Genomic DNA, 12,818 nt, shown 5'->3' with positions numbered 1-12,818 from the left:
TTATTGAGTGCGTTAGCACTTATATAGTGGCTATTCCTCGCATTTAGCCGTTGTATACTTTCTTATCTGAAGCTTGTTTGGTGGCAGTCTGCTTACCGGGTTGTGGGCAACGCTCCCAGATGTTTGTGTGCGAGTACACACCTGGGAAGGTTGCCCACCCTAGGCAACCTTCCTGAACTGTCATGACAATCTGCCCACCGTGGTAGCGCAATTATTGATCAAGCCGGCGCGGTGGCTCAGTGGTTGTGGCACTCGGCTGCTGACCCAAAAGACGCGGGTTCGATCCCGGCCGCGGCTTATGAATTTCGATGGAGCCATAACTCTAGAGGCCCGTGTACTGTCCGTTGTCAGTGCACGTTAAAGAACCCCCATGTGGTCGAAATTTCCGGAGCCCTCCACTACGGCGTTCCTCATAGCCTGAGTCGCTTTGGGACTTTAAACCCTCATAAACCATAAACCAAATTAATGACTGGTCACGAGAGACTGGTCAGGAAAAGCAACCTGAGTTTTACAGGCCCAACCGATGGCAGGGGCTGCCAACGTAGGGCAGTGGCACATTGTTTAACCGCTGCACCACTGCTCCAGGAGTGGCATGAGGATTCTCTGGGATCTATGAATGTAAAGTAGAAAATGACTTATTCCGCATATATGGGCATTAACCCATTATCGCAATTCGAACACCGGGACCAAAGTGAAAATCTAAGTGCTTGCGCGCCTCATTCGCACTTGGCCTAAGTACGCAAACCGACCGGCACTTTTTTTTATCCTTGTTGCGACTGATGTTTCATAGCTTGAATCTCGCCATTGTATAGTAACGACAGAAAGTAGCACTCTAACGGTGCTTGCCCGGAGCCCGGAAAAAGTATTTACTGCGCTATATGTTCACATCCATGCAACTGTGTGCCATATCCGAACGCCTTAAAGACACTGACAGCGTGTAAACAGTAGGATACAAGCCTTTGCTACTTTTAAGAGGATGTTCGTTCAGTCACCATGTGTTGTAATGCGGGGGTTACCACGTGAACAAAATACTTTGAGAAACGGAGATACACTACGAAGGCTTCATGCTTCCGGGCTCTTTCTTGCTGCTAAGCAAATGGCTCGGGCTAGAGCAAGCAATATCGCTATTAGAGGTACGTGACGGTATTATTGTTAACTTTGCTAAGTACAAATTCATTTAATTCTTAACTTGCGGGCACGCACGCGCACACAGAGACATTTGGGAGGGAGAGGCTTTAAAATATAGTAAATGAAAGAAAAAGCAGCATCCCATTAAAGCCTGCATAACTGACGGCTCGGAACCCAACTACGTCCCATGATGGGAACGTTTGCATCGAACGAGCCACGAGCGGTTCGTGAACAAGTGTGCCGGCAAATTTTACCTCTGCTATCATACAAAAAGAAATAAGTTATGCCCGGCGATGCAGACAAGAAGGCTGATTTTCTGTCTTTGTAGAGCCTCATTTCGTGGGTTATTGTAACCAACTCGGCTGGAGAGGATGGCAGTGGAATTAAACGAAGGCAGGCATGATTAAAGCGCTGTCTGGGCACTGACTCATGCGCGCCGTCAAAACACTCGGGCTGCGCGAAACGCCCACCTAAATTAACTGCCGCTTAGTCTTTGCGTCTACATTTGGGAGTATCCGAACTGACAAACAGCTTAACTGAAACTTCTACGTCAAATGTGATGCTGTGGTATTCGACTCCCACAAACCCGACCCGAGTTCATTGATCGTTCCCTGTGTATAGGGCTCGTTCGTGGAGCCATGTCGATGGCAAAAAACGATAAGTCATGAGGGGTCACTGCCCTCCTTGTATGCGTTTTAGCAGAAGCGCCAAATACAAAGTATTCGGCGCAACAAGAGGAGAAGCAGAAAATGTGCTCGTGTTCTGCATTCCTCGCAACGCCGTCACGATCAGATAAGGCATCAAGTGTCACTATGCACTCAATTCAATATATTACTGGCAGCCAGCTATTGGACACATTTTTCTTCTTTGTCATTTAAGCTCGACCAAAAAAGTACGACAGTTCCGCTGCGGGTTGCCAGGCAGAGACCTGAAAGATGGGATCGCTGACAGTAAACGGAGCGCGATTGTTTCGCTCCATTACTGCCACATAAAGCAGGAAAAAAGGAAAGGGGACACGCAGAGTTTATTAAACCAGACTACAGCGTCATTTATTCGCCAAAGGAACTTGCTTTGTTCTAGCCACGAGTATTCAAATGCATTCCCGTTAATTGCTGGGTCAAAAATTCTAATTACGCCCAAGAAGAAACCAAAGGTTTCAAAGTGTATCAAGTTACGGGCACAATTATTTCGTTCCAACGCCTCTCGGTGCCACATTAGAGGGCCGTAAAAATAAAACCCCCGCAAAGGGCCTTTAGAGCAATACAACCGACATTTTCTAGCGGTTTATAGTGAGAAACAGGCGGCCAATTCAAACAATGAGAACGATTAGAGCTAATTTCGTTTTTGTTTTTTTACGAAATGAGTCCCGGAATACGCGGTAATCGCTGAGACAAAGGGATCGTAAATTATGAGCTAGTAGGTAACGTTGGTATACAGCCAGCATTTTAGGACATCGCGCGTAGAATGATTGCAGGCCGGAAGTGGGGCGCATGCGCAAAGCGTTCTTCCCCTCACGCCCCGCTTACGGTAGTTGCCTAGAGCACGTTTAGTGTTTGTGTGCGCGTCTACTGATTTCCGTCCCATAGTTGTTGTATATAATGTTTTTTCTTTAATTCACAGTGTTAGACCGGAAGGTGCGTGTGTCTAAACATATTGAATAAAAACAGCCCTCAACTAAACAATAGCAACAAAAGGAAGTTGAGAGCCTATTAGATCAAGAAAGTGGTGCGTGTAGAATAAAGCATGGTGAAAATTATTGATTAACCCCGCTGATCATGCCGATACAACGGGAAAACAGATGCGCACTAAATTCTTTATAGGGTATGTTCTTCCACGCGCCTGCAACAAGTTCCAAGACTAAACTTCGGATTAGGGGCACAGTTAAAGGCGACGTTTTGCTATACCCAGAAAGAGTTTTCCATCTTTCTGGTTGGTCCAAGGTTTGAGGGAATCCGCCGAGGAAGAAATCTGTAGGGCTGTTAGCCGTCCCGGTTAGGAAAGTGGGTAGAGCTACTTCTCCGGTGGGGCGGTGGTCCGGGGTTCGAACCTCGGACCAGGGCGAATTTTTCGTCAACTACGAAGCTTCTGTGGAAGCTATAGACCTTTCCCCGGTCGCCGTATGGCTGCGCTTGGGAGGATGGTAACGTCTAATTACTCCCTTAATACATCTTTCTGGTTTCACTGTTCAGATATTTCAGTGCATGCATAATATTCTTAGGAAAATCATTTAGAGAAGGAAGGCGAATAAGAGCTCTCCAAACTAACACTTTTCACTGCTCAAGAGTTACATGTATCTACATGAGGAGCACCTCACTGAGTACCCCTGAGCCCGCATACTTCGCCAGAGGGAGCTATGCATTCAGCGCACACGTGTCCCACAAGCACATGGTGCGATCTAGCAGTAAGGAATTTTTCTTCAGCGAGCTCAAGATGACGTGGCATACGCTTTTATGAACCGCATGACTGAAATAAATCAAGTTCTCTTTAAAGAGCAAATAGAGGAAAACACTAAGCGAGTACGATAAGCATGCCAATAGTAGTAGCCTGTGCACAGTGTACACAGGTATATATAGAACAGAAAAGCGATTACTGCTCAGGCTACCCTAGAAAAATTTTCCTTGATGCTATCATCGTATTAAAATTGCTTTCTCTCATTTGTTCATGGAGCGAATTAACCTCAATAAATTTACTTTATTACTGCTTTGCAGTAATGGCTGATTGAATCGCAAAAGGAATTTACGCGCAATTTTTGCTACTATGAAGCCATATCAAGTTATTAGCGCTGAAAGAAGTGTCCCTTATGCACCTGAAAGCCTCTGTCATGCGGTCAGGACCTCAAGCAGCACGCATTATTGAAGTGCACATGCTTACTGACACGTGCACTTTAGTTCACTGCGTGAGGGTAGGAGACCTAAGCAGATGAAAGTGCGTCAAAGCACTAAGGACTCCAGTTGTTTATATGCCTCAAGTTGTAAAAAAAAAACGTGTGAAATACACACACGTAATTTAGCTTAGAACAACACTAGACATTGGCACCTTTAGCATGGTGGCAACATGTTGCACGCTCAACACAGAAAAGGCTGAAAAAGCAAAATGGTATAACTTGCCTGTTCAGTTTAATTGGTATTGGTGGATTTTGAAGGAAACTACTGGAAAGACAGACTCAATTTCTAAGCCGGCACAACACGTGACATAGACCGAGAAGATAGCAAAGCCGTGTATCGCTCAGGCAATCATAGCAACGTGTGATGGCAGGTGAGTTTACATTAAATAGATGATTATGTCACACTAGATTCGAGCTATTCAAGTGAAGCGAAGATAGGGAAGAGTAATAGCAACGTGTAATTAATGAAACAATAATTTAACACTCGGTATTTGGTAACCTTTGCTTTGCGAGATGATTTTTAGAAGGAGTATTCATAGCATATCAAACACATACGTTGAAGTACTACAGTTAATCATCAGTTCGATAAAGCTAAAATACTTCTGATATAGTCGCTACACCTGGATTAGGTTAAATTAACACACTAAAATTTGGGAAATTAGTTGCGTAAGCAATTTAGCTATAAACACCTCATTAGTGCTAAACTACTAAAAACATTTTAGGCCTACCTCAGACAACGCCTATATGCGTGTTTATTTTAAAACAATCTGGCCATGTGTAGTCTCGGCTAGAGATAAGCTGAGAAGAGTTTCAAAGACATATGCGTATCAGGAACTACATGACGCGGCTTGTCCCCATTGCAGTCACAACACATTGTTTCTTGCTTAAGAGAATAAGAGAGGTTCATATCCCTGTATATTTATTTATATTTGTTCAAGAAATACCCCGGACGTGTACGTCCAGGCAGGAGAGAGATAAGGTTCATGCATGATAACTAAACAGACCAGATATAGTTCGTTACATAGAACAGGTGCCATGCTTACACAAATAAAAAGGAAACATGGTTAGACAGCGTAATTAATAGACGGTTTATAGTTGGTTTATCGGGTTTAACGTCCTAAAGCGACTCAGGCTATGGGGGACGCCGTAGTGAAGGGACCCGGAAACCACCTGGGGTTCTTTAACGTGTACTGATATCGCACAGTTTACGGGCCTCAAGAATTTCGCTAACATTGAAATTTGACCACCGTGGCCGGGATGTACCAGCGACTTTCGGGTCAGCAGCCGAATGCCATAACCACTGAGCCACCGCGGCGGCCGCGGCATTAATAGGGAACTCAACTGTACTTGCTTCAGTAGACTTCAGTTCAGCTGCAAGCAACACTGTCTTCTTCAGACTTACCTTCACCAATCTCAAAGCAATAATTGTGACTGAGGTCTGAGCCTTTAGTTCACGTTTACAGTTAAACCCACTGTTCTCACACAGCATTGTTTCTTTTTCCTTCAGCATTGTTTAACGCGTCCAGACAAAAGCAGTTCCGGCCCATATTGTAGTGGTTCCTTTCGCCCCAAAGACAACCTCATGGTATACAGTTGCGATACAAGCCTTCTATAGGGTCAGGACTCCACGCACCCCGCCTCGTTGCGCGCCACAGTGCGTCCCCCTTTGCTACGCTGTCACCTATGCGCGGCGCAGTGGCAGCCCGGGGCACATCCTCAGGCGTCGCCGGCATCGTGCGCGCCGCGCAGCGTGTGGGGAAGGCGACTCTCAGTGACAGAGACAGATCCGCGGTCATCACCTCACCTGCGAGCGCCATCCACGGGTAGCGCGGCACGTCGGCCAGTGCGTCCTCGGGCCTCATCATTCCCAGCCTGGGCAGCGGGTAGGCGAGCTCGGCCGCGGCCAGGAACTGCTGCGAGGCCATCAGCGAAGCCGTGGTGGGCGACGCCGAGGCCGCGCCTCCGGCGGCCGCCGCCGCGTGCGGACTCAGTCCCAACGCGGCTGCCGCGTAGCCCGCCGCGGCCGCTGCCATCGCGTCCGACTTGGCCAAGTCCACCGAGGCGGCGAAGTAGCCCAACGGTGACGCCGACGACGTCGCCGGCTGCGGGCCGTGCACGAACGGGTACATGTCCGCGGCGCGGCTCGTCTGGTACGGACGGAACGGCACCGGAGCGGCCGTCGCCGCCGCCGTGTCCGGCGGCTTGCTACCACTCCCCAACAGGCCGTCCATAAAATTGACGCTCATGGCTCATTATGTTGGCAGCGGTCGGCTCGCCGTTCCTCGTCGTCGTCGTCCTGGTCGCCCCGGCACACGCACACGCACGCACACGCGCGCGCGATGAAAAAAAACCCGCCGCCGTCGCCGCCGCCGCCGCCAGCGTGCTCGCACTCGCGGGATCGCCCCCTCGCGGCGACGGGCTACCCTCGCCCCCTCCTCGCAGCCGGGCAGGCAGGCATCAGCTGTGCGAGGGTAAACAAGGCACGCCAATGGCAGAAACCGGCCAGGTCCCGCTTTCCACGGCAGCCAATGGGCCGCCCATTCACGCCGGACGTGAAACAAGCGCGACACACAGACACGCGCGCGCGCCCGAGCGCTCGGCGGGGAATCGCGTGGTCACGTGACAGCCCGTTCCGCTGCCGCTGCCTGCACTAGGCTGCCCGCGGCTGTTCGGTTGCCTTCCGCGCGCGCCGCTCGTTAATTACGCGCTCTTCGTCATGAGAGCGTGTGCGCGCACGTATATGCCTGCCTCTCCGTCGAGGCACGCGAGATCTCGACCCACCTCTTTCACCCGCTCTCACTCGCCTTGAATGACGTCTCCATTTCCCCGCGAACGAACGAAGGAAAGATGGAAGGATGGAGAGAAAGTTTGTGGCGAGAGCAACACCTCGCCTGAATGCCTCATTAGTCTTTATTCTGACGCGCCTAATGCGCGAGAATGATCGGCGCGCTGCCATCGGCGTTCGATCGCGTTAGCAGCTGCTGCTCGAAAGGGAGCGAGCGCGAGCGCGCCATCACGATTGCTTGGCGCGCTCTCCGCTCCTCCTGCGCGCGCGTTTCTTTAGCGCGAAAAAGGCGCGCCAGTCTGTCGCTCGGCGAGCGAGCGAGCGCGCTCATGTCTCGCAAATTGATCGCCTCCAGCGGGGCTTGATTTACACCAAACCGCTACCTGCTGTCGATCCCGTCCGCAGCCTTGTTTGCCGTCGCTGCCTAAGTCGATAGGGCCCGCTTAACCGGCAGCCAAACAACTGTCCGTCACTGGTTCTTTACTGGCGCCCCCTAGGCGAAGTGAACAGCTCGTTCTTCCTTACATCTTTCTTTCCTCTTCTAAGGATTTCTTCTTATCCTTTTTTCTTCGCTTCTCGCATTATCTGCGTATCCCCCACTTTCTTTTCTCGGGGGAGACACACTTACGTCATGGCTAAAAAAAGGAGCACAACTCAATGAACGAAATCAGCATCTCGCTGCCCCCAAGGATTCGAACGCTCGGTAGCTTCCTTTTCTACATGCACGTAATGTGAAAAGTACCGGAGAGCTTGTTTTACCCTTTTCTTATCCCAGTCGCAGGTGATTGGGTGCCCTTCAGGAGCTGTTTAAGGTGCGAGTGGGATTCTATAGGGCTGCGTGCCTATAACACAAGGAAGCCTGATTTGGCTCAGAGCTTTCAACTTGCTTCTGCTCGTGGTTTTATTATGCCTTCTTTTCTCGAAGCTTCTTGGCAGGTAGTGACGTTCGTATCGAAACGAGTGTGTGAAAGTTATGCGTTGAGAAAAGCATAAATGGTGTTCCACTCTGAAAATTTTGAGCTCATTATTGCGGATTGAAGGACTGCAGGGTGGTTTCGTGAAAATTCGAGGCGGGATCTCTGCAACTGTTATTTGTTTTTCTTGCTTCTCGGGATTCGAAAGAAAGGGGACTTTTTGTCTGCGCAACGTTGAGCTCGTTATGTTTTCACCAAAACCTAAAAAAAGCACATTCTTACTCACATATAATGATTATCGATTTGTTTCGATCAAATTCTCGACTTCATATGAAAAAACAAAAACAAAAGAAAACACCAGTTCGAGTAAGAGCCCTATTTCTTCAAGCATCCATAAAACAGCACAAAAGTTTTTCTTTTCCCTCGTCCGAGAAACAAAAGGTATGAACGTCTCGATTTTTTTTCCATACCTCATTTCATGTTAATTTTTTTTAATGCTCATATACTTAAGGAAGGTGATCAGCTGCTCACCGATAATGCATGCATTTGCGGCACTTCATGGAAAGTTCCATTGCCACAAGAAATGCAGCACTAAGATGAAGCAAGACGAGTACGCTTAAATTGCGCCATGCCTTTTCAGATGTACAGCAGCGTTCAGATTAAGCATACTTATTTTAATTGCTCTCTGTTTAGCTATCGCTGTTTGGATTTTGACCTTATAGTTGTGTATGTTGCATCATGGTAGCTGGAAACATACACTTTCATTTTATTCCCTGAGAACGGTATATCAGAATGCTGAAAAAAAAATGTTTCGTTCTTAATCTTGAGAAACACAAGTGTGAACAGAGAGGTTTGACATACTAGATAATCACGGAAGGAAAAGCCTTTTAAACGCTGTAGACCACGCAAGGAAAAAGTTTAGTCAAGTTCAGTTGTCGTGCGGTGGTTTCCAAAAATGCACTGCGTCCTTATGCAATTAAAAAAACTGGCGTAAAAGATGCTGGTCTGCGCTTGCTAAGTATAATTAAAAATAGGAAGTTATTGCGTTAATATGCTGGTTTTTTGTCATGCCCCACCAGTCCAGTCTTTCTATGCAGTTTGAATCCACTCCCCCAATTACGTAAAGTATTTTTTTACAACGAGCAACGTTCATGGTGGGGCTTTACCATGTCGACAGTTTGTGTCTGCGATCTTCTTAACATGCGCACCCCCCCCCCCCCCTCAAAAAAAAAAAACTGGTTCGCATGTGGGATCATGAGGTCACCACATATGATTAAAGCAAACACAACGCGTTCAGTTTGTTGCACACATCAGTGTTCTGTTACTTTCTGTGTAGCATGATGTTTGATAATAATTCTATCTGATAAACTTACTGAAAATTCCTGATATTTAACGGCATCTTAACTAGCGTATACACTCGGAGTATACTCCCAGCAACTTCTTTTATTTGTTCATTGCAATGGAGTTCCCATTATGCCCAACAAAGCTTTGACACCTCCCTGCGCGGCCTGACACCGTTCCTTCATTAAACCGCACTCATATGGATAGACTATGAATATACTAATGAATAATATGGCTGCCTAGTCTGCGTTCTTCACATATGCACGAAATAATATCAGCATAACACAAAGTCCTACGTTCCACCGTTGTAGACAATGTCGCACACTGTCGGAGGTCACTTCTTGAACCACACGCACGGCTGTCACAACGTGCCGCAACGTCGTTCTACTCACTCTGGCAATGCATTCACATGTCCGGCTGTTGTTTTCTAAGCATATTTTTTGTCATCTCAATAAACAAAACGTCCGCTGCGGTTAGCTGAGGTAGTGCTTGTAGAGAGGGATAATAGAAAACTATCATGAACAAGAAATGTTATTGGTGCCGCACCTGAATGACCTGATTGTGTGAAATTGTCTTGGAAGTGTAGAGCACAGAAAAAATTCAGATAGACATTTACTGCTTAGTGAATTGCGAAACATGTCAGATGAACAAGATGAGGTACAGTTCAAAATGCGTATTAATCAATCTACGAGCTCGTATCTGCTTCCAAAAATTTTATTCAATTAATTCGGTTTGTTTGTTTTCAGACAGCAAGTGTTAGCGCTCGTGAGGACGTCTAGAAACGACACCTTTTCCCACCTCTTTGAGCTGAATTTGCATCCCACATGACACCAGTGCGTATTCTTGAGTTTCTAAGTGGTATTTCGAAAGTGAATTGTTTCATAATGATGTTTCATCATTTTTTTTTCATGTTTCAAAATGATCAACGATGTGTTTAGCACATGCAAGCATGCAGCTTGAATCAAAGAGGGAAGGGTCCAAGGACATTAGCCCAAGACGGCACACACCTTGGGCTGCAATACACATTTAAGAAGTGGACGGAAATAGGGAAATATTAAAAGCAAATAGCAGGATGCATATAAAATTTGTATTGAATACGTAAGTAAGAGGTCATTCCCCTCCTGTGTGCGTGATCTTACTCAAGGCGACGAAGTATCCGAAAGTGAAATACTTTGACTAATGCACTATTCCCGTTACGAAAATACAGCATGACGCTGGTTTAAATGCGATTTTTAGGCGCACTTAGTGCCGCGAACAAAGACATGTTAGGTCACTAGGAAAAAATCAGTCTTGTTTTCCTTTCAGAGCGCATACTCCTCCCGGCACCTCCCGCTTCCTTCCAGCCCCCCCCCCCCCCCCCCCCCCTCCCCCGAACACACACACAGTTGCCACACTTTTATCTCATGAGCTGTCCCCCTAACGCCTAATACTATGGTGGGACTGATAACAAAAAAAAACAGTGCCATTAAATGTAACGGACTTTATCCAATTGAAAGTTAATAAAATGAGAGATAAAAGAAATTTTCCACAGAAGAAAATTTTCTTGCTTGAAGTGCTTAGTTAATGACAATGAACAGCTATATACAGCGATGATGAAAGGTTCGGACTTTGGTATGTGCAGACATGATGGGCAGATGAGGAAAATTTGGTAAGGGATAGAAGAAAGTGGTGGGAGATTATGCTGATAGTGATTCCGCCCCTTGTGGTATAGAGGGTAGGATCGGATGATTGATGTTATAGAAGCTGTCTCCCCGGACAACTTCTTGCTAAGATCAGTCCCTACCATTTCCCTGCATCGATCTGGCATTCCACATGTTATTTGTGACAAAATCAGAGCTGGCAGACGAGATGATACATATGAATATGCTAGAGGTTTACCCGCAGAGTGCCACTGACTGATATATTAACCGGGACTTAATCAAGCGACAGATAAACAAGAAAAATATTAAAAAGTATTCTGGGCGTTAGAAGCTGCAATCAGTCTTCATCCTCCTCTTTATTATCTCACTTGCTTATCTGGGGTCACTAATTCCAATTAGTGAGCTCCACCCCTTCCTGTCCTGGGCGGTATCCATACTGAACGCTTCTTCTTCCAAATGCCTGCAGACACCTGTTCTCTCCACATCCACATCCTCATTGTTCACCTTTAAGACATTTCTTCCGGCATCAGCATCATCTTTCCAAATGCCGTGGCCAGACCAACGAAGTCTTAACTCCTGTAGCTATTTTCCTATGCTTGACACCTGAAGTCGTTCCGCACTCAGTTTCTTCTGGTAACACCACACATCCCTCTGAGAATTCTTACCTCAGTCATATCTATCCTCTAGATATAGATACACATTTCTATACTTTATAAACTGCAGGATCCCTGGACTGAGGACTCCACACATAATCCGCTCCAATCTCCTTTTACATAATAAATGATTATTCTCTCTCTCTAGACACCAGTGTCCCTCACAGCTACTGTCTCCATCCCAGACATTATGGCCGTTCCCACCACCATCATATAAACATGACCCTTTAGCCGCAAGGTCGCCCGCTGAAACTTAGCGTTCCTGACATGTCTTTCCAGCTGTTCTATCCCGCTTGTACGTATTCTGTACCGAACTTTTAAGTCGATTTCTCAACCTCGGTATGTGGTGCCAAGGTAGCTGATGCTGCTTATACTTTCTTATGGCCATGTTCTTCACTTCCGGATTCCCGTTCCCAAACTTATTTGGTCGGCTGGACAAGTATTTCATGTTGCTTATGCTCACCTCTGTCCTCAATACCTGTTCTTCATTCCTCCGGTATCGTCAGCGCTTCTCTCCTCGATTAGCCCAAAAGTACGATATCATTTGGCATACTACATCGTCCCAGGAACTTGTTTCGTTGCCTCGTTTGCCAGCACTTTCATCGCGACACTAAAAAAAAATGAGCTCAGAGCCGACCCTTGCAGCAGACCTACTTTCACCTCAAGGCTTAGTTTCTTCACGCGCAGTCACTAACGTGAACTAATGAAGGCAGAAAGAAGGAAAAAGGAGAGATATCGGATGGATTATGATTGCGCCACTGCATGAACTTGCCCGCCATATGTATCTTAAAAGAGCAAAATCGCTGCTTGATTATTACCGTAAAATTAACGAAAGCCCGAATACAAAGTTCGACACAAGAAAGAACGCATGTAATAAACAAACATCAAAGAGCCTCAAGAGGGGGAGATAACTGAAACATGAGAGAGATTAGCATTCTTATACGCCTATGCGCTTCGCGAATACCGGCTTAGGCTTAGACCTGTTATTGTAAATGTCTGAACTAAAATCTGGAAAGGGTTTAGCTCGTGAACTGTAGACGTGTATTAAAATTTGTATTGCATGCAAATCAATCTGTTGTGCTTGGCGTTTCCCGTGTAATCGGTGCATAACTCGTCATCATGCATTGCTATTTGAAAGCAGCGGATGAATGGCAAGAAGAGAAGAAACATTTCCAACATATTTCTACATACTGTGCTACAAGAGGCGTATACGCCTCTTGTAGCACAGTATGTAGAAATATGTATCCAACATGTTCTGTTTTCCTGAAAATATGCGAGGAAAAGAGGAAAGAGATTTCTAATACTAGTGTTGTTACTGCTTTACTTTTCCGCCAAATTTTAGCTTTGCGTTAATTTCTCAGGTTAACTGTGATGAAGCGCGGCGCTGTGCTGAAGCGCCGCTCCACTACGGCGTCTCTCATAGCCTTAGTCGCTTTGGGACGTTAAACGCCATAAACCAACCAACCTGACATG

The 12,818-nt window shown here is 46.6% G+C and overlaps 1 protein-coding gene across 1 annotated transcript in view; it reads right to left on the bottom strand.

Moving 5' to 3' along the window:
* Positions 1-7,094, bottom strand: part of LOC149339611 (uncharacterized) — a 70,908-nt gene extending 63,814 nt beyond the window's left edge. The window contains exon 1 of the mRNA XM_089548318.1: positions 5,817-7,094. Coding sequence (XP_089404444.1) covers positions 5,817-6,258 — 442 coding nt within the window. The 5' untranslated portion in view covers positions 6,259-7,094. The remainder of the gene's footprint in view (positions 1-5,816) is intronic.
* Positions 7,095-12,818: the final 5,724 nt, after the last annotated feature.

The sequence above is a fragment of the Amblyomma mixtum genome, chromosome 6 (assembly GCF_055824585.1).
Source record: "Amblyomma mixtum isolate Tamu chromosome 6, ASM5582458v1, whole genome shotgun sequence".
Classification (NCBI taxonomy): domain Eukaryota; kingdom Metazoa; phylum Arthropoda; class Arachnida; order Ixodida; family Ixodidae; genus Amblyomma; species Amblyomma mixtum.
The sequence above is the reverse complement of the archived record's forward strand: the minus strand, read 5'-3'. Positions and strand labels throughout refer to the sequence as shown.